Here is a 25,339-nt window from a genome sequence, read left to right on the forward strand (position 1 = left end):
AGCAGTGTCAATGCCACCATACCTCTATGACAGAGCAACTTTTTAAGAGGTGGTCAAGACTGCAACTATCAATATCACTCTTCTATGTGTCAATCACCATGTTTGGAAATGAAGTGACAATGCCTAAAATGACTGTCTGATGACAGTTGGTGCTTCCTTTAAGCTTCGAGACACTGACAAATCACTTTTGCATTGAAGGAAGGAATGCATATCTATTCTTCATACCAAGATGTTTCTGCTTGAATGCTTTCAAGCAACAGACCATTCTGCCGTCTGAAATGCATCCCTGCGGCAGTGTGCATTCTGCGCTAAAAGGAGAATGCAGCCATGCTTGTCTTGGGATATCAGGTAAAAACAGACTCATAATCCAGCGTCTAGATCTGCTATTTTACTTCTAATGGGGGCAGATAAGAAACTTGCAACAAGTTTAGTGTTTCTTTATTGCAGTTTATGAAAAGAAATCAATCAGAATCTGTCAAACAATGCCTGAAATCAAACAAATTCAAGCCCTATGATGCACAACAACAAACAAATAGCAACAATCATACTTTAATACTAAAATGCACATCCTTAAAGAATGACTTGTCCATGATGCTAAAGCTAACCTAACATGTTCACTAATGGCAAAAATAAAAATAGACTTAAAATAGCACATCATTTCCTGGAAAATAACAGCAGGGTTACTTTTTTTTTTTTTTCAAAAGAATGAAAATCTTGATCATAAAATATGTTTTTACAGCAGACATTGCTTTGTTTATCCATCTTCATGACCTGTTCCTCTGTATGAAAGCTGGTAGTACAGTGGCTGAAATTTAAAAGGACTTCAGTTAAAGCAATAAATATATTAACCCGGAGCCCGACCTTCTCAGAACTTCACTCACATTATGCCTTAAAAAAATATAAAAATAAAACAATTCAGCTCTGTTTAATTGTAGTAGATGGGAAAATATGTGAATTACCTCTAATTTAACAGTGCGCAGTGCCTTGCAAAAGTAATGAACCTTTTACTTACATTACCACCTCCAAACTTCAATGTTTATATTTAGATTTTATGCAACAGACCAGCTCAAAGTATAAAGTGGAAAAAAATAGTTTTTCATGAAAGAACATGAAAAGTTTGGTGTGCATGAAAGTTGTGGAGTAGTTTAGTCAGGTTTGGTTATAAAACACTCATTGATCACCTCACGGACCGCTGTTCAATCCATTATCTATTGATTAAGCAGCACAACAGCAAACTATCAAGACGTTGCCCAACCACCTAAACTAAACAAGGAGATCATGAGTCAGAGAAGCAGCCAAGAGGCCCATGGTAATCCTGGGGGAGTAACAGAAATCCACAGCTCAGGTGGGACAAATCTGTTCACAACTATTTGCTGTGCACTCCTTTATGGAAGAGTAGCAAGAAGAGCATTCTTAAACAAACCGGAAGGCATCCCGTTTGCAGTTGGCCGCAGGCCTTGTAGGGAACACAGAAAATGTGGACGAAGGTTCTCTGGTCAGATGAATCCAAAACTAGACTTTTTGGCCTACATTTATATATGGTGCTGTCAACCAACACTGCACATCATCCTTAAAACTCCATCCCCACTATGAAACATGGTGGTGGGAGCATTGTGTTGTGGGGATGCTTCTCTTCAGCAGGAACAGTGAAGCTGCTCAGGTTTGATGAGAAGATGGATTGAGCTTAATACAGGGTAATCCTAAAATAAAACTGTTTAGAGGCTGCAAAAGACTTGAGACTGGGGTGGTGATTTACCTTCCAGCAGGACAATGCCCCTTAGCAGCCAGAGTTTCCAATTTACTACTAAACACTACAATAAAGCTTGTGGTGATAACATATCAAAATGTGAAAAAAAAAAAAAAGGAAAACTTTTGCCAGGCACTGCATTCTGACCTTGGTTGTTTGCATTATTGTCACATATGAAATTAAAATAAAACACTGACATTTTGGAACACATGTGACAGTCCCTGCAAAATGTTTTTCACAACAAAGTATGTTCAAATTTCTGTCCCCTCACAGCAGGAATGTTGTCAGACAGCCAAACTACACATCATTTGTAAAATAGGGATTTATTGGAATAGCACTGAACACAATCTATGCATGAAACAGCCTCCGAGGTTGAATTTCTCAGTCTGTCATCAGGCGGTGGTAAAAAAAAGCACATTAGTATCCCTTATGATCTGATTTTTATTTCCTCACATACATCCTTAAATAACTTTAAGGACAGATTTGATTACGTTTTGTTGGTGAAAGATGTGACACTTAATATCTGTATGGTTTCCTGTTGCGAAACTACATGTGTTCACATACATTTATAGTGTAAAAATGGCAAGATGTTTGTTTTTCTGGGGCAATCTGATGTGTTTGTGATCCTTTCTGCTGTCTTGGGAGCATCTGTGTTGAGTTAATATTTGTTCATGCTGCTTAATCTGTTCCAGGGAACTGGAGAAGAGCTGGGAGGGGATCCGCAGCCAACGGACAGATGCCTCAGGTATGAACGCACAAGTAGGGAGGAGAAACATAATTCAGCACATAATACTGTGGGTGATGGTCAGTGTTGAGTAGAGAAGAGGAGGGTGAGGAGGACAAAGGTTCAAGGCTGGGTCACCTCACTGGTCTCCTTATCATAGATGTAGCTGCCCACACCGCCAGTGTTGACGCCTGGAGAGACCAAAGGGAGAAGGGTGGGAAAACAATCAGGAGGGTAGCAGAGAGGGGGAAAAAACAAGGTAAGCAGGATAGGAGGCTAAGCATTTCCTGTACAGCTGACTTTCAGGGCGGGGAAGCTGCGTGCAAAGTCATGATGAAACGGCTTTCTAGAAACACTTGTGTGACATTCTCTTTCAAGTGTTAGTTGGAGACTGGTGGGCCGACAGCACCCCCTAGCGGTTACCTTTGGGTCCAAAGAGGACAGCGTAGCAGGGTTTGTGGCAGTAGGGCTGGCCATCATGCTGGGGGTAGAAAAAAAACAACTAGTCAAATAAAGTGAGGCTGGTCATTTTAACTTTTACAGGTTTAGCTCAAAGAAGGCGAGAAAAATCTTTACTTTTAGAACATCTTCTATTTTATTAGAGGGCTTCTAAACATAACAACCAGACAGCAGATGATTTCAGATGTAATAAAAGACACAAAGAAGTTGCCTATGAAAGTGTGCAGTGACCTGTTCAGTTAATTCCTCCTCTGAAGGTGGAAAAGGTAGAGATCAGGGGTTACTGTCAACAATTTCTCCCTCTCTGTTTTTTTTATAAGTTACTACTTAACTTGACTGTGTTGATTTTTCTGTTTTCTTTTGCAGATTTTGCACATATTTCAGACACTACTTTAAAGCATAGCTTGAGGGACATGACAAAACGACGCCCACTGTACTTTTGTTAGTTTTTATATGAAATATTTTGTTTTCTGCACTATATTCCTTTCTTTCTATAATTTACATTTCTTAAAATGTATGTATCATTTTGTATTTTCTGATAACATATATGAACAGATAAGAACAGTTGTACACCATCTTTTATTAACACTATATCTGATCTGTTGTCACCTCGGCGTGGCTGCCAGGAGCCAGAGTCTTGCTGCACCTCTCGCAACGCAGACAAGGTCGGTGCCAGTCCTTCCCCAGGGATGTCACCTTCTCAGCTAATAGAACCAGACAAAATGTACATATTTTATACATATGTTAAGCACTGTGCATGTTTGTTCCTGTGACTGTAACGTTCTTTCCAATTCTGGTTTCCTGATGGCGTTTAATGACTTACCAAAGTATACCTTCTTGTTGCATCGGGGACACAGGTTGGCCTCGCCGGAGAAAGTGGTGATGCTGCCGGCTGCAAAAAAAAAAAAAAAAAAGAGAAAGAAACAACTTAACTAAGCAAGTCTCTAAAGAACAAATGGAAAAAATACATTCAATGAAAACTGATGAATGAGTTTGGTCTGGTCCAGCAAGGTGTGAACTCCACTGGGTAAATAATATAAGGATATAAAATAAATGAAAAAACAGAGCGGAAAAAAGTACTTCAAAGTTTTATGGATTTCAAGGGGAAATTATTTAAAGACCCAAATCTTGCCAATTTCAAACACTTATCTCATTGCTTCCTATAAGACTGAATCAGCAGTGTGAAATGTCAAGAAAAATGCTTTAATTAAACTGCTGCCAAAATGTTTTCCTTACCTATATCATGCCCAGAACATTTCCACATTTTGTATAATTTATATTAAGCCCCTTTTTACTCTTTCACCCCATAATCTCAATTACCCTTCTGAGAGTAATTGGCTGTACCTAATTTACCAATTAGATGCCCCAGAAGGCAGATCGACAGAGAACTGTTCAATTTATAAGATAGAAACAGCATGCTAAAACTGCATGCATCTGGCTGTCCACCTACACCGACAGGCCAGACAGCGTTAATCAGAGAATTAGCCAAGAGGGTCATGGTAATCCTGGAGGAGCTGCGTAGATTTACAGCTCAGGTAGAGGAATCTGTTGACAGGACAGCTACTAGTGGTGCACTCCCCAAATTTATAGAAGAGTGGCAAGAAGAAAGCCGTGAACAATAAATACTAACGCACGCCTCACGTTTTAGATTTTTCAATGTGAAAAATGTAGAAAACCATGCACCCTTTTATTTACACTTTACAGCTATGCACTACTATGTGTTGGTCTAAAACAAGTTCCAAAACTCACTTAAATGTAAACCAACAGCAGAATTGTATATAATATACCTTTTGATGCCACCTTTGGTGCGTAGACACGCTTCTCTTCAACTTTAGATGCTGAATCTACACCAGTGGAAGACGTGCTGTTGTTGGCTGGAGCATCGTACACATAAGAACCTGCTCCACCAATGTTGACACCTTGGGTAGCATAAGAAGACGTGACAAAATAGGTGATAAATAACTATAAATTCAGTTGAGATAATGTTAATTTGATAAATGATCTGCAATAAAGTGTTAGAGTTGATGTTTTAGTGTCTCAATAAAAAGCTAAATATAGTCACAAACATGTAATCAACAGAGAAAACATGCATAAATAAATAAATGGGTTTTTAATCATGTAAGGATGGGAGGGCATGCAGTTCACCTTTGGGCCCAAAGAGGGCAGCATAGCATGGTTTGTGGCAGTAGGGCCTTCCATCGTGCTGAGGGCGAGAGAAAATATCATCATGAACAGGAAAATAACCCCGAACTGATTCAATTGAGGATAAAAAATACACCCATGTGACACAGAGGGGAAGCTGGACATAATGTGTCAGTTAAGTCATAATATTTAAGTACTTTTCTGGTTTTTAAGATTTTGGTGATGGGAAAACTGGTCCAAAAATGGAGCAGATGTTATATTCCTTCTTCCATCTCACTGCCACCTAATGATGAAGTCATTATTACAGGGTGTTGTAACCCAAAATAATGAGTGTCGCTGTATCCAGGGAACAGGTCTCTGTTGATGAATTCACACCACACTTCAATGGGAGCTTTGTGTCTGCATGTGTGACAGACACAGTGTTTCCACTTGCAAGGAGGGGGGAACAAAATCCAAAGCATGACATAAAAGGCCTGAAGTTGACGCACACTGGGAATGTGGCAGCCGCTGCAGCAACATGTGATTGGCTCAGGGATTGGGGCTGAGGGCTATCAGTCTGTGCCCGGTTTAAATGCCCAAAAATGAGAAAAGTCATGGAAAAGACGTCGAGCAGGGGGGAGGGCCTGGGTGATGAGTGGAAAACCAGCCAATTTGCACCAACTGTTCACTTTGCCTTGGCCACCTGAGCTTCTTTTTTCTTGGAGGACAGCACAGAAAGGTGAAAAGATCATTCTCTGACTTTAATAATGCATTACCCGTGACGGGATCAGCTGTTGTTAAAGCTGCAACACACTCCTCTCACTCTCACGTTTTGACTTTTATGAGATTTGCAGAGCTACAACTGCTGGATGCCAGACCCTGACTCTGCACTAATGTCTTTCTCAGGACCCGACAAGCAACTCTATAATATGATGGAGCAGACAGGATGCAAACTGATCTTAAAAACGGATTCTCCACTCTCTTCCCAGCAGTTCACTTCTCACACTGTCACCATGTGTAAGATTTGCTTCAGCCCTGTGCTTTGTTCACCTTACTGCCCTTCCTCTGGGATGCAAAAACAAAATTACATAAGCTCTGGATGTTTAGCTGTTTTTCTTTTGTCACATTTTATTTTTGTGGCCAAGCTACCTGTCATCCATTTTAGGATGAGTTATAATTATTAACAATGCCCTTATTTACTATGTTAAAGTAACTGATATTGACTGATTTTAAGTAGTTTTAAGGTGTATCGTTACTGAGCCTCGCAATAGTATTTATACACCTTGAACCTTTCCAGTTTGTCATGTTAAAACCACAGACCTCAATGTATTTTATCAGGACTTTATGCAATAAAACAACAGCTTCCCATCAACTCTGACCAGCTTCCCTATCCCTGTTAAATGAAAACAACCCCACAGCATGATGCTGCCACCACTGTGTTTCACAGGGTGGAAACAGTGGTGTGGCTGCTTTTAGGAGAATAAGAGGAAGACTCAGACTTTTATTTGTAAATAATTTATAATTTTCCTTTAACGTTACAGTTATGCAGTCCTTTGCGTTGGTCTATAACATAAAATCTTAATAAAACTCATCATGAAGTTTGTGGTAATGTGACAAAATATGGAAAAGAATGAGTAGGATGTCATTAAGTAATCGCTATTTGCTTTTTATCGGTTATTTAATGGTGTATTTAGATGGAAAAAGCAGTAAGGAGAGGAGGGGGAGACCAGTGGGTACAGGAGGAACTGCCTTTGTTTTTGACGCTGATCCGGAGGATTTTTAGTAGGGAAATTGCCCTGTAATTGGTTTGTCAAGACGCTTGATGAGTGACAGCGAATCCATGACTCCACGTCTACTCTACTATGAATCCTGCGAGTCGGAAACTTTGTCGTTTGTTCCTCCAAGAGCTTTGTGACCAATTGCACTACGAGCGCCAACAACACATGTGCAATCATAAAACACCCACTGAAAAGGTGGTGCGAACACATAACAGACGAAGGAGAAATTAGAAGCAAAAGGAAAAAGAAAACACCCCAGATCCTGGTTTTATGGAACAGGAAAACTGATCCCTCAGGCATAACAAGGACACAATTCCTGTTAAGAAACCTCTTAAATATCCTGGTTTACATTAATGAGTTTGTTCCTTGATTTTTGGAAAATCAAGATCAGCAGTCCAGTGCTTGAAGAAAACTGGACATAGATTTTGTCTTTTCCCCCTGTAACACCTTTCAGGTGGGAATTTTGTGCCCATATAGACAATGCATGCAATAACTAATTCTAAAACTCGTTCTAAAGGAGATGCTGAACACATGGATGGTCACTTTCAGGAGATATCTCTGTAGGAAGAGACTGCTGCGATCTGCAGCTGGATAATGGATATGACAGGGACCAGAAGGACACAAAAACTGTCAAATTCCTTACAAGAAATACAAGGAACTTTTCATCTTCTCTTTTGGATAAAAGTCATGTACTGCACTTTTCAGACTTGCTCCCTAAACGGCAACATTTTTTAGCACAAATCCAATTGCTAATTGTTGGAAAGAAAACATGTTATAAATGAAAGGTTTTTGGTCTTGACAATGGATTTTTACAGCAGAATATAGAATTGGATTATGGACAACAAAACCCAGCCAGAAATAGAGTGTGTTGTGACTATGAATCTGATTGTTTAATATTTTATCAAATAATATTTCGGTCTGTTAAGGATTGTCCTGTGAATACCAGCCCAGTAAAGCGATGGTATTAGGACAAAATAGAAAGGTGTGAGACGAGCTCTGACATTATTGAACAGCATAAACTCTGCACATATATGGAATGAATTCACACAATTTCTTAAAATACAAGAATTTATTAACAAAAATAAGTCAACTCAAAGTCAAAAATATTTCAATCAACAAACTCTTTACTATCCTAAAACAATTCAACTAAACTACCAAGCAGAATTAAAGAATAAGGAAAACTAAAGAATAAGGAAAACTAATGGGTTATGTACAATATAAACAAGTTGATTAAAGATGATTGAAAATCATGACCAAAAGAGTGATGCAACATTACCAAGGATTATCTAGAAGAATCTGGAAGTGAAGTTAAGTTAGTCTTGGAACTAACTTAAGCAATAATCAGCAACCTTTAGACAACCATTCACAATGCAAAATCAGATAAAATATTACTTTATTAAAATAATGTTTTAAATAATGATCTGGTGAATAAAACCAACCTTCTGGATGACTAATTCTCAACAGTGTCTCATTAGCTGCATTTATTTATTAAAATAATATTTAAAGAAATATTATTACGGAAATAGTAAAATATTTAAGGAAATATTTTGGAAAGAACCAAATCTTTCTGGAGAAATGGGGCTTTAATGGCGTTTACTTAGTTATCAAGTTTAGTAAAACAATGTTTAGGGAACTATTATTTACTGGATTGAAAACTAACAACTTTACTGGGTAAATCCTCTTTAGTAGCAAACATCTGTTCTTATCTGTTAGCAGTTGAGCTAACAAAAGAAGCTGATAGCTTAGCACCAGAATCAACACATACCTTTAAAATACCAGGGTTAATAAAAGGGTTAAACTGCATAAGCGTGGACGGCGAGTTATGATCAATCTTCTGTGTTAAAATCACCCTTTAAATAAAGTTTATCTTAACTTTAAAACACACAAACAAAGAACACAAAACTGAGCACATGTGCTGAGCAGATAGCCTACTAGCACTAAGATAGCTGAGTTCAACACAAACAAAACCAAACTTCATAAAATGAAAAACGTTTAGATCATTTCATCCTAAATCACTTCTCTCTGCCCAAACATAACCTCATGAACCGTGCTGAGGGAAAGTTGTCCGGGCGACGACGAAGGTTGAAGAAACTCTGTGAACAAAAGGTTAGCTACAGCTAACCTCCGGAGCTGTGGCTGGTGGCTCGTTCTGTCGGGCCGACCAAACTGCACGTTACCACGGTGATGCGGTCTGTTGTCCTCCTTGAGTCCGGGAAACCGCTCCACTAGGCGTCGTAGAGACAGCGTCTCTGCAGGGAAACTCTCTGGGAACAAAGTTTCTGCAGACCTCAGAGAGAAAATCAGGCAACGCTTGTACCTAAATTATTCCCGTTCTTGAATGAATACCGGATACACATACAGCAATTCATCCGTACTTATCTTAGTGCATATGATCAATGATCGTATAACACCCTTGGATCCAGTTGAAGAGTTATGTCTGTTTGCCTGCAAAGAGACATTAGTGCGCTGTGTCTCTCTGTCCAGGCCCCTGGGTGACCCGCGTAGAAGAGATCGATTCCTTGGAAAGGTGGGGTTTTATACAGCCAGTGGCATCATGGGAAGTCCGCTGTTTCACCCCCCTCCTACGTTGGGGTGGAAGTCGGTTTAATGCAATTATTTTTGAAAGTTCCAGAAAGGTTTGTACTGCATCTTTCATGTTGTATCCATGGCTGTGGGTCCCAACAATCTGTACCAATCTGTACATTCTTCACACCTTTATTGTTTCTTAGCTTCATCCATAACACAATAAATATCTTCCAAAATTGCTGAAGTTACACAGACTGAGACAGGAAGATAAAGATCATCTAATGAGGTTGATCTGCTTTTAATTTGGTCCAAGTAAGATATTTTTTCTAAAGGACTAGGCATGGGCTGGTTTCCTGCATCAGAAGATAAAAAGTTTTTGTTTCAAAGCTGCTAATATATTCCATCATTCCAGTCCTTTTAATGAGAAGCCAGAAGTGTCATGGAGTAAAGCTGCGCTACCTGTCCCCCATCCGTTGCTGCACACTACCAGTCAGCTGACTGAAATATTTCCGATTACAAAATTCAAACATTCATCGTGTGGAAAGGAAAGGAGCATCGTCCATCGCTCGTTTACCAAGGTAACGCTGTTTTAAAGCTGTTTACAGCTGTCAAGGTTATCATACAGTGAGAACCTCATAGTGGCCTATGTCTTGGTATACTGGAGTTAACAAAAACACTTTCTAGTCTATAGCTTGCCTAAGTGTTTTTAAAATGGCTATTTCTATTTCGGGAACCGCAAAACAAACATTGTTTAGTATCGATTTTAGTTGTATTTAGCTGATGCAGCCACTGTTTCAGTTTCGCTGTCCATGATCATTCTGGCACTTTGACCAGCGGTCCATCGTGTGTATGACCCATACAGGCAGTTTCAGAGCATCATCAAGGCCCATTAGGCTGATGTGAACACTGCAGATCCCTAAGTGGTGGACAGTGGTGCAGCTGACCTTAGAGCAGCTAGAGCAACATGTGCTCATCAGCGAAGTGCTTTAAACCTGCAAATGTAGGAGAAATCTGAAGTCACTGTAGATGAAAACAGCCAGCAGCAGCAGTGAATCTGTTTGAACTTACGAGTGTTTTACTTTTTACGGATTTGAAGCCATTAAACATTAAAACAAGCATTTAAACCAGCACATGTGCTAATTCGTGACCATTAGGATTTACAGATGTTAACTGAGTCCAGATGGTCCTGATGTTTCAGTCCGTAAAATGTCTCAGATATGAGGAAAACCGTGCAGGGACAAAAACAAGGCATTCTCTTTTAGGTTCCACAGTGGAGGCCTGTCGAGTCGTGTCTTCGAGGTTGTGTCAGGGAAGGGCTGCCCTCATTTAGCCCACAGACGTCAGGCCACGCTGGGCTGCATCCTGTCCCTCAGTCTCCTTTTAAAGAAGCAGTCCTCATCCTCCTGAGGTTCATGACCTTCCACATACCAGGCCTGAGAGGACAACAAACAGCCTCCTAGACTGTCCCTTCAAGCATGTTTCCATAAGAAACTTCACTCGGTGTTGTGTTTCCATGACGACGATCATGTAGAGATTGTCTGTGAGTATATTACTGTAATCATGCAGAGATTAAACAGCAGACAAGCGTCCTTTGGGTTTGCAGAGGAAATTGCTTTTGTGTCTAAAGAGGTTGAGATCACATCCTCTTTGACCAAAGGAAAAAGAGCGGGAGAACAAGGAGAGTGTGTGTGTCTGTGTTTAATAGTCATGCATGTGTGTTACAAAAAAAAAAAAAAAGTTAGCCAGGTCACAAAAGGCTGAATCAAAAGAACTAGATAAGAGGATCATAAAGGGCGAAGGACAGTACCAGACAGTGAGCAGTGCACAGTCAGGGGAATCTATCCTGATATGTGATACCGCAGTCCGATTATGCAGGACACAGAGGAGGGAGCTGAAAAGCTCATCCTGCAGGGCTTAGAGAATAAAGCACCCCACGAGGACGCAACACACAGACAGACACTATGAGACACTAAATAAGCCCGGAAAAAGGAAAGCAGACACAGATATATCCTGTTAAAGATGCAGAAGGACTGTAACGTATCATGACCCGAAGAATAAAAAGCGCTTCAGATATGTCACAGGACTTATATTAAGAGACTAGATTCCCATTTAACAACAACACTTAAGGCCCAGAAGTGAGAGATTCTGCCAGCGAGTCAGGTAATCACCAAGCAACAGTGGATTCCACTTTTTAAACATTACAGTAACTATCAGTGAATTACAGGAATACTAAAGACCTTTGTAGACCCGTGACCCTGTGGAAGAAAAACCTCTGATCTATCATCTTTATATGAGCCGAGAAAATAATTTTTTCTCCGACATTCAACAACAAATCATGACATAAGGAATAGGCTTGGGCTGGCTGCCTGTAACACAGTACATCAAGGGTTAAACAAAACATGGTTTGAAAACCGCTGAAATGTTCCATCGCATGGTCTCTATAGGTTATGGATTTTGAATGAGAGGATGGAGAAAGTGCCAGAGTGAACAGAGTATGTTTGGGTCATAGAGTAATGCAGCATTTCCTCTTCTCCACCTCTTGCTATCCACTGCTGGTCAGCTGGCTAAAAGAAGGGTACTACTACTCCTTTCAAATATTAATTGTTATTGTGATAAGGATTAAAAAAACAAAAACAAAAGGAACATACCTGATAATAATACAATTATTTTTCCAGCAGTCTTTGTTATTGTGGACAAAATACACACATTTTTGCTGTTCTGTTCCCTGCAGAGTAACACTGGGAGTCTAACAACCAGATATTAGCAGCTTAATTAGTCAGGCTCTCTGCGCCGGTACCGAATACGGCAGTTGGCTGTTTAACAGGCAATATGTGGTACAGATAATATTACTACAACTGTGATAATCAATATGTTTTTTATTTTTGCAGCAATAGGAATCGTTGTTTCTTAATCTGTTTAGAGGATATTGTACATTTTCATTGGATATTCACTCCAGGTTATCCCACTGTAAGAATCTGATATCAGCCCATTTCTATGTATGACCTTTGGAGAATGCTGATAAGTAAGCTGTAAATAAATTAAATATAAAAGCAGGTGATAAAGACTTAAGTGGTGGACCTTACATGCAGAATATGCTGCAACAAAATTTCTTCACTGATGACATCACTGATTTTACTCTCTCAGTTTCAGTTTTTAATTATCAATCCTATTAATTTAAAAAGCCTGCGTCATTATTTTTAATTGTAATCCTCTTTATTGACGGTTTTCTATTTGGATGTACCTTGCATTCCATTAGAAATCAGGGTTCTTCCTCAATGGGCTTTCTGAAGATTAAATAATAAATAAAAAGAATAAAAATAAATAACACTTGAAATGACCTGTGTTTGCACATTGGAGCTGTAGATTGGGCTGAAGTCTTTTAGTTCTAGTTGAGAAGAATGTTTTACACTTTTATTGTGCAAGTTATTTTACTGACTTTAATCAAGTGGTGTCCTGATACCGATACCGGTATTGGGCCTGACACCAGTGTCAAATACTCTGCAAAAGCAACTCAATACTCTGGACCGATACCACTTTTATGCTTGATGATTTTCCCCATGCGCTGCAACTAAAGGGATGAACCACGCTACATGCCAGGTGGTGGCAGTAATGCGGCAGTTATTTGTCAACCCTCAAAAAAAGAGAAGAACAAGTGGTGGTAGGTGGTGTTGGTGAAAACGTAGTACTTGGGAGATATTTCAAGATGGTCTGCTGTATTCAGCCCAACACAACCAACGAGTACACCAGAGCCGTGAAAAAATGGCTACTGCTAATCCACGTGTGCTAAGCATAACTGCAGCTCACAGCCAGGTCTTCGCTCTTAATGACCAGCTGGGATGCAACAGCATATGTCATGCTATGTTTTTGATTTGTTAATACAGTCAGATAGATTGTAGGCCTTTCAGGAAAAATAGCCACCTTGTTCTAAATAAAAGAAATGTGTTTTAAAAGTCTTTGTGTAATGTTTAAGTACTAAGTCATTAACTACTCTGTACCGGCAAGAACTCATACTTGTACTCGGTCTGAAAAACACTGGTATCATGACACCCCTACTTTTATCAATATTTTATCTGGTTATAATTTATTGTGCTGTTGTAGCTTATATTTTACTGGTAAAGTTACTGGTGACTTTCTACTTTGTGCAGCAGTTTGGTCAACTACTGTTTTAAATGTACTAAAAAAAGACTGACATGACTTCAAAAAACAGAAGCGTATTATCCTGTAATAATCTATACCTATTCAATGATCGATACCCATAAAGCAAAAATGGTCACTCTTTCCATCCAGCAATTGAATCTAGTTTTAGGGGAAAAAATTTATTTCCTCCTTTCATGGTGGCAAAGAAAATAAAAATAAAAATAAATCAGGATTGGCAATGCTTGAAACACAGCGGAGGAACTCCACACAGATGGAGGTTTCTCTGCGCTTCTTTTAGCGTTATATCTCACTGACCTCTGCATGGCCTCCTGCATTCAGAAGCTTGTTGCAGCGGTCACATTTGAGGCACAGTTTGTGCCAGTCCTTCCCCAAGGATGACACCTTCTCAGCTGCAAATCAAAGACAAAAGACAGAAAGAAGTGGGATCAATGCAAACATTCACAACAGGCACCATTTGCCCACCCACCCCATCCCCCACCACCTATCAATTGCATGTTTGTATCACAGTGCGCCTTTCAATCAGTCACTGCATGGAGGAATGACGTCTCCCATTGCTTCACTATCTACAATAATGATTAGTTTGTGCTGTGTTCTCGATGGGGATCCTGTCATCGTGCCAGCGGAGGGATTGTTTTCTCGGAGGCGGGAACAGTGGGGATGCCTGTGTACAGGATACTGCGATGATGTCATAGCCGGGTTAACGGACAGTAGCGTTAACTCCGGTACAGTTGAAACAGCAGGGGGGATCCACATCTAACCCAGATTTTTTGTATTATCTAGTAAATACACCAAATACACACTCCCATCCCCCACCCTGATGCAGACGACCACTTAAACCCATTTCTGTCGACTTTTTCTACCCTTGCGCCTCCAGACAGGCAAGGGACCCTAAATATACACTTTAAACAACAAATCACTACTCCTTCCACACAATGGGGCCCTAAGGAGTCGTGGTGGCAGCAGAGGAAACACCTTCTCTTATCAAGGCAAGGCAAAAATAGCCGGATACTTGAGCCTGTTTCCTGCATGCTCCGACTCAAAACAAACAAACGTGCGCACCAATCCAGCATATATGCAGACATAAAGTCATTCCTCTTGTTCTTCTGCTGCTTTCAAACAGTGTTTTTCTTATATAGAAACAACCAAAAATGATTACAGGCTTGTCATTTTAACTTCCCATAGCATTACATTAGCAGGGCTCATCAGCCTCTATGTGTAGAACGTAGACGTTACTTTAACCCTGAGATTTGCAAAACGCTGCTAGCATTTCCAAACCCAACATTTTCCATAGCAGACAGAGGTTGGCAACACAAAAGAATACAAACAGAGCAACCTTGCATTAGAGAATTTAGCCTTCCTGGTTTCTCCACAACAACTTGCTCTTTTGCCAATATGATGAAATGTCCCCAAGGTGGGTACAAATTGACATCCTGTGGCAGACGGTTCCTTTTCATACCTTGCGAACTGTTGTGGTTTAGGTATGGTGCACTCACTACTTGGAAATATGTTTTAATTTTGAGTTGCTGACCATCCAGTCACAAGTCAGGGCAAAGTGAGCTGAAAAGCTTCAAATTTGAAGATTTCCTGGTGCATTTTAGTGTAAAAACATTTCTGACTTCCAGTTGTGGCGGCCAGGTAGGAAAACCATTTTTCCCCCGCTCTTATACTACAATCAGAAAACAACATAAAGTCATCCTGTTCACTGCAATTTCAAGTTCGAAATGGACCTTAAGGTACAATGCCTAACTCTGCTAAACAGCTAAAAGGAAGAAGTGAAGTAACGAAATAGCCTAAGCTGCTCAACTTTCATCTACATCAGAATCAGAAAAGCTTTATTGTCAAGTACGTTTTTGGACATACAAGGAATTTGTTTTGGCGTAGTCGGTGCAATACAATACAAATTAATGACGAGATAGCCCAAGCTACACTGATAGACGACAATGGACATGGACCTGTAGACAACAAAGCTGACCAAATACTAGCCAAGTTAAATTCACTGGAAACAGCGTTCTCTTCGATAAGGCTTGATAATATGATAACAATGCAGAAAGTGAAGTAAGAAATTGGTGACTGCAATGAAATGCATGCATATTTCCACCACGGGGGATGACTTAAGTAGCCTGCAGGCTAAAGTAAAAGTGCTACAAGCCAAGAACAATATCAAGAAGGACAAACTTATGGATTTGGAAGCCAGGTCACGCATGAACAATTTACGGCTTGTGAATCTGCTGGAGGGTGCTGAGGGTGGGGATCCTTGTACCTTTTTAAAGAAATGGATTCACAAGGCATTGGGGAAAGAGGCGCTGCAGGCCTCTGTGATCTTGGAAAGAGCACACAGAACGGGACCGAAGAATAATAACATGCCACATGCGAGGACTCTGATTATGAAGTTTATCAGCTTTAAAGGCAAGCAAGTAATATTAGCCACGGCACGTTTCTCAGAGAACTGCAAGAAGAATCGAAAGAAGCAGAGGCATACATATGGGTTGATGGAAATTAATTATGACGCTAATTCACAAGTCAGTTCCATTACAAATAAAAAACACTATTAAGGGCAAAAGGGGAAGATACCCAAAACTTCAAGACTCTTTGCTGTCAGAAACTCTAAATATAACAAATATGTACGGCCCGAATGTAGACTATAGCAATTTGTATTCCAGTTTCTTACTCTCTCAGCACTTCCAGGATTGCATATAATCGCAGGAGATTTTAATTGTACGTTAGCTCCTCGAATGGACTGATCAGCTGGGGTTGACCATTCACATAACAACTGCAGAACCACAATTCTCAGATTTATGAGAAACCTAAGATTATTGGATATATGGAAGGAGAGAAACACACACATGAAGTCCTACTCCGGTGCCTCTCAAACACACTCAAAAATAGATTTCTTTCTGATATATGCAGAACTTCAGTCTAATATTTGTTATTGCTCCTATGATAACATTGTGATCTCAGATCATGCACCATGCGGCTTAGTCTACAAAGATGATAAACTGTTAAATGATCCACCCAGATGGCGTTTTCAAAATAAATGGTTAGAAGATCAAGATTTAATAAAGTATCTAGGCAAACAAATAAATGAGTTCCTTCAAATTAATACTACACAAACTTCTGCATGTGTAAAATGGGAAGCATTGAAGGCCTTCCTTAGAGGACTTATCATAAGCTATACAGGCTCTAGTTAAAACAAAGGTGGGAAACTAGGTTACAGCTAGAAAATGAAATAAAAACTTTACAAATACATAACAATGTTGATGGCAGTAATTCAAAGTTGGAGAAGGAGCTATTAGTTTTGAAAGCTGAATATAACAAACAACTCTTAGAGCTGCATCAAGTCTTTTATGCCTTAGACATTTTATGAGCAAGGTGAAAGGGGTAGCAAATTGTTGGCATGGCAGATAAAACAACAGGAATCTAGATCGTCGATCACATCAATTAAATTTAATGGACAGACTCTGTTAGATCCAAAATAAATTAACAAAGAGCTTAGGGGCTATTATGAAAATTTACATAAAGCACAAAAAACAGCTACAATTGACAATATAAAAACCTTTCTCAGTCAAATGGAAATACCTATAATGTCAGATGAGAATAGAGTAGACTTGGATTCAGAACTTAAAGAAGAAATTGGACAAGCCATTAACAATAAGAAATATGGAAAAAGTGCTGGACCCAGTGGTATTCCGATAGATCCATACAAGATATTTAAGAACACATTTCTAGTCCAACTACTAGAAATGCTCGAAGAAATCTTTAAATCAGACAATCTCCCTCCTTCCTTAAATACCAAATTAATCACTCTTCTGCCTAAACCAGGAAAAACTATTAGTTTACTGAATTCAGATTTAAAAATTATTTGTAAAATATTAGCAAGACTATAACAAAAAATCCTCCCCAGTATAATTAATAGAGATCAAAATGGATTTGTAATGGGAAAGCAGGGCTCTCATAACGTAAGAAGAGTATTAAATATTATCATCTATAAAAAGGACATGCCAAATACAGCACTTCTATCACTGGATGCTCTTCCAAGTGTTATAAAAAACTGGATGTGGGAATAACTTTATTAAGTGGGTTAAAATATTATATGACTGTAATATATTCTGCAGGGAGACAAACAGAAATATTTCCAGACCAATACAGATAAAAAGAGGATGTCATCAGGGCTGCCCTCTTTCACCTTTATTATTCACATTAGAAATCGAACCATTTGGAAGTGCAATATGCTCCCACCCCCAAATTAGCAGGATTTGTGGAGGGCCAACTGAACATAAGATTTCATTATTTGCTGATGATGTGATCTTTTTCCTTTCAGACTTAAATAATTAATACAGAATGTTCTGGAGGTGATCGAGTCATTTAGTAAAGTCTCAGGTTACCATTATGCAATTTATGCAGTTATGCAATTTAATGTTGTACTTGGGAGTGCAATTTTCTTCAGATTTAGAACAGTTAGTTCGCGCAAAATATAACCTTCTATTGACAGAAATAAATGACTTAGTTGATAGATTGATGCCGATGCCAGTATCTATATATGGGAGAAATAATATTTTAAACATGAATATTCTGCCAAAATTACTTTATTAATATCAGAATGTTCCCTTATTACCTCCAATAGGTTTCTTTTTGCAAATGAAGAAGCTGCTTGTGTGCTTTATCTGTAATAATAGAAGGGCAAGACTTCCTTTGTTCTTTTAATTCACATTTTTTCATAACTATCTGCACCCTGCTTGTGTGTTACTAAGAGCTGCTGTAACAATTTCTCCTTTGTGAGATCAATAAAGTCCATCTTATCTTATGTTTACTGTATTTGCCTTATGAACGTGGAGGTTTAAAATGTCAAAACTTCAAGCTGTATTGGGCGTTGCAGCTGAGGAACATTATGTTTTATTATACTAACCACACTCCACATTGGATAGAAATGGAAGCTCAAGGATAAAATTTGCCTCTTCCCTATATATATATATATATATATATATATATATATATATATATATATATATATATATATATATATATATATATATATTCAAACACGATAAGAAAACTATTGAAACAGATTAAAAACCCAATCCTTAAAAATATGATAAGAGTGATGTAAGGAAGCTTTTGAAGGAGCCACAATCTTTATCTGTATTTAGTATGTGCCAATCAATTTTTTGGATTAAACGCATTTCTTCAAATACCTTCAACTTAGAAGCTTTATAAGGGCAAATCAAAATAATGAGTTGACCAAAACTGCCAATTCAGCTTTGGAGGAAATACAACTAAAAGCTAGTAGAGCGAAAGGAATTATCTCTCGGCTTTATAACTCCATTATGTTGCATGTCTCTGAAAACCCTTCTGACGGACTTAGGGTTTGGAAAGATTATTTGTCTCTACAGATTTCAGAGGAAGATTGGCAAGATGCATGTAACTTAGTTCTTAAAAAAAACTCCATAAGCACACATCTTAAAGTAATCCAATTCAAATGGTTAATGCGGAGATATGTGACACCAGTGGAACCGATCCGACATAATGGAAACATACCTGATGTGTGATAGAAATGTGAAGATTATAAAGGAACACTGGTTCACTGCATGTGGCATTGCACAAAAATTGCACTCTTTTGGGAAGAGGTAAGAGATTATTCAGAATATAATTCTCAGACAAATAATACTAGAACCAAAATTGTTCTTGCTTGGTTTGTATCCAAAGAAACAAAATTATACTAAATATGAGCAAATTTGCATAAATCTCTGCTTGCTTAATGTCAAAAAATGTATAGCCTTGTTTTGGAAAAAAACCCTTAGGCCAAATAGCAATTCAGCAGATGCGGTCTGCCCTCCAACTGGAGAAGATTACGTATGTACTAAAAGACAAACAATAACTTTTTGAGCGTATCTTGAAACCCTTTATTGATTATATCAAAACTTTAGATTTAGTGAAAGGCAATGCAGATGACAGAAAGTGACAGACACTATGGGTTCTATTTGGACAGTTATGTACAATTTATAATTTGTTGAACGTTATTTTAGTCATTTGTGATGAGTATTTACTGCAGGTTACTGGCAATGTTGATGGTTTTTCAATAGGCACTATATATTGGTTGTTCTATGTTGATGAATGTTATAAAATAAATAAATAAAGAAACATATTCTGGCAAAAAATATTGTCTCCTTTCCTTGGAGAAAGTTATTCTTATGAAAAATAAAGTTATTCAAATCACTGTCTGAGCTTTAGCTGTATTGCCACACGATATCGTTGAAAATCTATTGAAAAATAAATTTTCATAAATTTTCTTTCATTATAAATGCATAAAAACCCTGAATAGACTCACATCACACTTACTGACTTAACAAAACTGGCATGCTTACAGCTTGACTTTGTCTCCTTTAACTGACACTCAATGGCTTTGTTCTTTGTATTTTTCAGTTAAATCAACTTCCCATTTTGGGTAATCAAGTTAAATTTCATTAGATTTGATTTAAATTACAAAGAAATCACATCAAACTATCAAGTGGAAAAATTCCCTCAGGATCCCTTTGAGAGATGTGATTACTCCCTTCTGTTGATTGTCCGGTTGCCCTCTGCTAACTCTGTCAATTACGACAAATGGATGACCATTTGGGTCTTTGGAAAATAGCAACTGGAAAAGTCCCTCTTAAAGACAATAAAGCACACAATAAATCGCATCAGAGCTATTGCTTATTCCTTGAAGAGATCAAATATATTTTAGAGTCAAAGAACTAAAAATATTTGAGAATCTGCCTGTCTACAGTTTTCAAAGCAGAACTAATGTCACCACACTTTTCTGACACAAAAATAGTGTTTGGAGCCAAACCTCTCTTAAGCGGAAATGCACTACCCCATATAGATGTTGAAGGTCATCTTTAACAGAAAACAGGTAGCATTCTTGACAAAAAAAACCAAGACCTTTCCAACTGAAATATGTCAAATATAACTGTGGCAGCTTATTCACAACCCCAAAAAGGTCAGAGTGAGCACTCTTAAGTTCCTTAAGACTAAAAAGGGCAAAGAGTAGTGATTTCTTCTCATCCACCAAAACCAGTCTGTCCGTTTGAAAAACCTTTTACCGCAAGAATATTAAGAAACTGGAATCTTGGGTCCAAGGGAAGCAACAATCCAAGGCAGGGAAAGAAGCCAAAACCACAGTTCATGCAATGACATGAGGTTATCGTGAGTGTTGTTTGTGAGCACAAAGTCTGTGTAAAAAACTGACTTTCAACTGCTTCCATTCACCGTAGCTATGTTTACACAACCTCTGCATCAAAGCAACAATACAGACCAGAATCGTAGAGGAAATTTCCAAGCAGGTTATCTGAATGCTACTTGATTTTTTTTTCTTTTCAGTTTTTGTTAAAAAAAAAATTATTCGCTACAGTGATAATTTAAAAGCAGACTGGACTTGCCACAGAACGCTTTTGAATCCCTGTGTAGAGTGCAGTTGCACAGAATGTCCAAGCTGCTGTACATAAACAACATTGTCTTTTTTTTGCTTAAAATTTTATACTTTGCTTGTACATTTTTTCTGACTTTGGATAAGGCAGTGAACATACAGCATCAGTTTTCACTACAACTTCAGCTTAAAATGGGATGTCTTCAGAATCTTTTCAAATGAGAGATTTGTTACATTTCCTCCCATGTTTGAGGTCATCATATGATCTGGGACACCCTTCAAATGTTGAGAGTACGCTGAAGAAATGGAGAGCTGGATAACTGCCTGTGTATCTGACAATGACTTATTCACAAAAACTGACAGATTTAAAAGTGAGTCTGAACGGAAAGACTTCAGAGGGACGGCTGCTTGTTCTCAGCCCTCTGTGGGTGTCCACTGGTTAACAGCTCCCACATTGGAAAGGACATTAGTCTAATAAGAAGGTTGAGGTTGTCTGACTACTAAGTTCAAGAAAAAGAGGAGTATGGGGTGATCTGCATCTGCCCCAGATAAATTAAGTCACTTTCTGTCCTTATCATCCTTATTTAGTCCAGGCTAATGCAATAAGAAAGAAAATGTGTTACATAAAAAACCGTGTCACCGTGTCCTAAAATAGTAAACATGTGGGAACAAATGATGCAAATGAAAATGCTGCAGCACATCCACCCGCCTCCCTCTTTATAGCAACAACTTGAGTGTAAATGCCCCCACTGGTCCAAACAAAGCTCCGGCTCACAGGGGGAACTCTCTACAGATACCTGCGTTTGCACCGTCAACATTGAAGAGGATGTGCAAGATCCTGTCTGCTCCCCATCCAAACCCTACAAAAAAGGATTCCTGTGGAATTTGATGTAAACAATGGAGCTTATTCAGGATATCCTTTTGGACATCCTGCATAAATTATGCAGCTGGATAGATTACATAGAGATGAGTAATCCAATTGTTTTCACACAGAACATGGCACCTTGGAAGAGATTTAAATAGTCCACAGTTTGGGGTGAAAGTATGTAAAGGCTTTCACTTGTGGAAAGTGTTTCATGTGGGCCGACAGATATGTTTGCTGCAGAGGCGTTTAGAGACTCTTCGGATTTGAGAGAATGTTCGTGCTTATATAATTGAGATCTCGTGTCTTCAGAAACAAGAATTTCAGCGCTGATCTTAAATCTTGACTAATAGAGTATGGTCCCTGAAAGAGCGGTGAGCTCCAAGTGAGAAAGGAGACATAAGCACAGAGGTTGACACCAGAACCGTATGATACCTGCTCTGCAGAAAGCTGATTATCTTCATTTGTAAATTCCTGATCTAAGCTCTTCTGGATGTGGTTGGAGGCACTGATTACATTGCGGTGCGGTTTAAATCACAGAGACAAGCTGCTTCTGACTTAGCCTGTCACTTACCAACACAATTACAGTGCCTTGCAAAAGCATTCAGACCCCTTGAACCTTTTTGCATTTTGTTAAAACCACAAACTCTTTTTATTTTATTATTTTATGTGATAGACCAAAAGAAAGTTGCGTATGATTTCAAATTGTAAAGAAATTGAAATTGGACTTTATTTTCACAAATTCAAAGCCGTTACTCATTACTCTGATACTTCTAAATAAAATCCAGCGCATAAAAACAACCCCCTTTGTTTCGGAGGTGCGTTAGATAACATTACTGAAAAAAAGGCACTACCCAGACCAAGGTGAGGGATAAAATTGCAGAGAAGTTCAATCAGACTTTTTCCATGGTGACACTCAACGGTGGCTGGATGGAGCTAAATACAGGGTAATAGTGGAAGAAACCCTGTTAGGTGCTACTAAAGACTTGAGACTGGGTCAAAGGTTCAACTTCCAACAGACTGACCCTAACCATAGAGTTAGAGCTATAAGAACAAAGCAAATTAATGTGTTAGAATGGTCTAGTCAAAGTCCAGACCTAAATCTAATTGAGATTCTCTGGCAAGCGGTTTGGGGTATCTGGAAGCGATTTTGGGCAAAAATTCCTGTTTCTAGATGAAGCTGGTAGAGGCAAACACAGATGATTATTGCTCCCAAATGTGGTTCAACAAAATATTGGTTCAGGGGCACTGAATACAAATGCACACCACACTTTTGTGAATTTCATTTGTGACATTTTGAAAACCAGGGTTTTTCTTCACTTTATAGTCATCCACTACTTTGTGCTAATCTATCACATAAAATCCTAACAAAACACATTGAAGTTTGTGGTTCCAGCATGACCAGCATGATTTGCAATGCACTGCAAGTAAACAATGCCGCATTCTTTAAAATAAAACAAAAGCAAGCATCTGCCCATCCTTTTTTTTTTTTAAACACATCAAACAAAACTTCCACAGTGCTAACAATATATACTAAATATATCATTTCAGAGGTTTATTTCTGGTAAACTAATCAAATGATTTAACTGAGGAGAATAAAAATGCCCATTCAACATCAAACAGATTTGGCTTTAGGGAACATGAGTTACTCGTGATTGGGTTTCAAATCGTACGGGTTTCCATCCTGTTTTCATCAGAAAAACCCTCCTGAAGGTCCTAATTTAATTCACCCCGTTTGTTTCGGTTACAAGATGCACTTATAGTCTAGACTGCGTTCAGACTGGGTTTCCATAAAGGCAGCAGCTTGGGAACAGACCTGCAACAAATGGTCCACAAACAGCATAATTGGACAGAACATTAAAAAACAGAACACTAACAAGCAGCCTTCTGAGGGGAAACATTAAGCCCCATTTTCTCCCAATGACTTAATTACCTTTCCCTGATTGTCAGCTGTGACAGAGCAGCTGCGCCAAAGCTGCCGGTGGACTCGGTTTCGCCCCCGAATATACAGCATGTAAAAATGACAGGAAGCTCCTTCGGGAGGTCTGGGTTTAAAAATCTCATATGGGTGTTTACTTGTCACTCAATAATTTGATCAGGGTGCAATAGGCGGAAATGTAATTTGCTTGACTGGGAAGAGGACAACAGGAGTTATGTTTGGGAGCTTGTTTCTATAAGAGAAAAATCGGATTAGCATTTGGATGCGTCAGAGATCTAACTACAAGCTAAAGTCCCCCATGATGTTTCTGGTGTAACCAAGCTTAACGTTTGTCCCAATAATGGAGATCACAGCTGCTTTATGTGCTGTTCTGCTGCAGCCTCTGCTAACTTGGAAGCAACCATCTTTTCCGTTTTTCTGCAATAAACCAACCCAGAACACAGTTAGACACCAACACACAGCCGTCCCTTCATCCTCTCCTCCATATCCTTCGTCCAACTAGAAACAGCTGCGTCCACACGGTTGTCTGATTTTTACCATTTGTAGCAGCAGTGTAATATCCGTGTCCACACACCTGAGTAACAGACTGGAGGCCACTTAGCTTGTGTCCCAGGAGAAATGAGAGCTTAAGGGAAAACTAAGCACCCAGTGTTTTCCTCCCTGCATCCTTCTTCTATTCCGTTCCCTGGAGGAAAAACACCCTCAAGGACTTCTGACCTTTTCCTTGACAAAAGACAATGGGCATTCATGCACCAAAGGAAGTCCTCAGCAGATAAATATGCTGTGAATTTAGCACGTTTTTAGTTGTCCGCACATTTCAAAACATTCAAGACACAAACTTAATAGAACATTTTACCCATCAGTGGAAATTATGTAAACTATTAAGATGATAAGGCTCGAGAATATATTTCACAGAAATGTTATAGATGACAAAGTGCTTATTTTTCTGTAAGAACTACAGACACACAGACTAAGTCAAACTATTTTGGATATTAGTTTTTAAATACAGGGTTCCTTCACGTTGTATGTAAAAATTCCAAACTTTTCCAGACTAAAATGTCCAGAGCTCTACATTCTTTATATACATTTTAAAATATAAAAGAGACAACTTTACTACAAATTCATGGCTCATGCTACAGTAAACTGGCTTTAGGGTGTATTCAAAACAGGAAAGTTCTTTGGAACGCTTGTTTGGTTCAGACCAAAAGTTGACTTTAGTAATTTTTTTGTTGCAGTTCGCTTTCACATAGTACGTTTATGTAAACATAGTCACGCATGTGAGGATGGTTGCTCCCACTGGGCAGAATTGATGGGGGCGGGACAGACTGCAGACTGCAAATTGAGGAGAACTCTTGTTTCTCATGCCTATAGAAAACTTTGGCGAAGTTTTTTCACTTTAATACAGCATAATTTGGTAGGACGCTCAAACCCCCTCTTCTTAATTTTCTCACTAAACATCCTGAACACAACCGCATCCTTGTGTCTTTTCTAGAAGTTGGGTTATTTGTGCATCTGCCCAAAAAAGAAGAAGGTACAGTGCCTTGTTGCTCCAGGTCTGTCCATGGCACAGAAACGCAATACAGGTCCTTCTCAAAATATTAGCATATTGTGATAAAGTTCATT

General features: G+C 38.8%; 1 protein-coding gene across 1 annotated transcript in view; it reads right to left on the reverse strand.

Moving 5' to 3' along the window:
* Window positions 1-421: 421 nt before the first annotated feature.
* crip2 (cysteine-rich protein 2) overlaps window positions 422-25,339 on the reverse strand; it is a 38,402-nt gene continuing 13,484 nt past the window's right edge. Inside the window, exons 2-8 of the mRNA XM_047345619.1 lie at window positions 13,808-13,902; window positions 5,076-5,133; window positions 4,718-4,849; window positions 3,754-3,822; window positions 3,540-3,634; window positions 2,895-2,952; window positions 422-2,662 (exon numbers count right to left, since the gene is read on the reverse strand). Coding sequence (XP_047201575.1) covers window positions 2,595-2,662; window positions 2,895-2,952; window positions 3,540-3,634; window positions 3,754-3,822; window positions 4,718-4,849; window positions 5,076-5,133; window positions 13,808-13,902 — 575 coding nt within the window. The 3' untranslated portion in view covers window positions 422-2,594. The remainder of the gene's footprint in view (window positions 2,663-2,894; window positions 2,953-3,539; window positions 3,635-3,753; window positions 3,823-4,717; window positions 4,850-5,075; window positions 5,134-13,807; window positions 13,903-25,339) is intronic.

This window comes from Girardinichthys multiradiatus, chromosome 19, assembly GCF_021462225.1.
Source record: "Girardinichthys multiradiatus isolate DD_20200921_A chromosome 19, DD_fGirMul_XY1, whole genome shotgun sequence".
Taxonomy (NCBI): Eukaryota; Metazoa; Chordata; class Actinopteri; order Cyprinodontiformes; family Goodeidae; genus Girardinichthys; species Girardinichthys multiradiatus.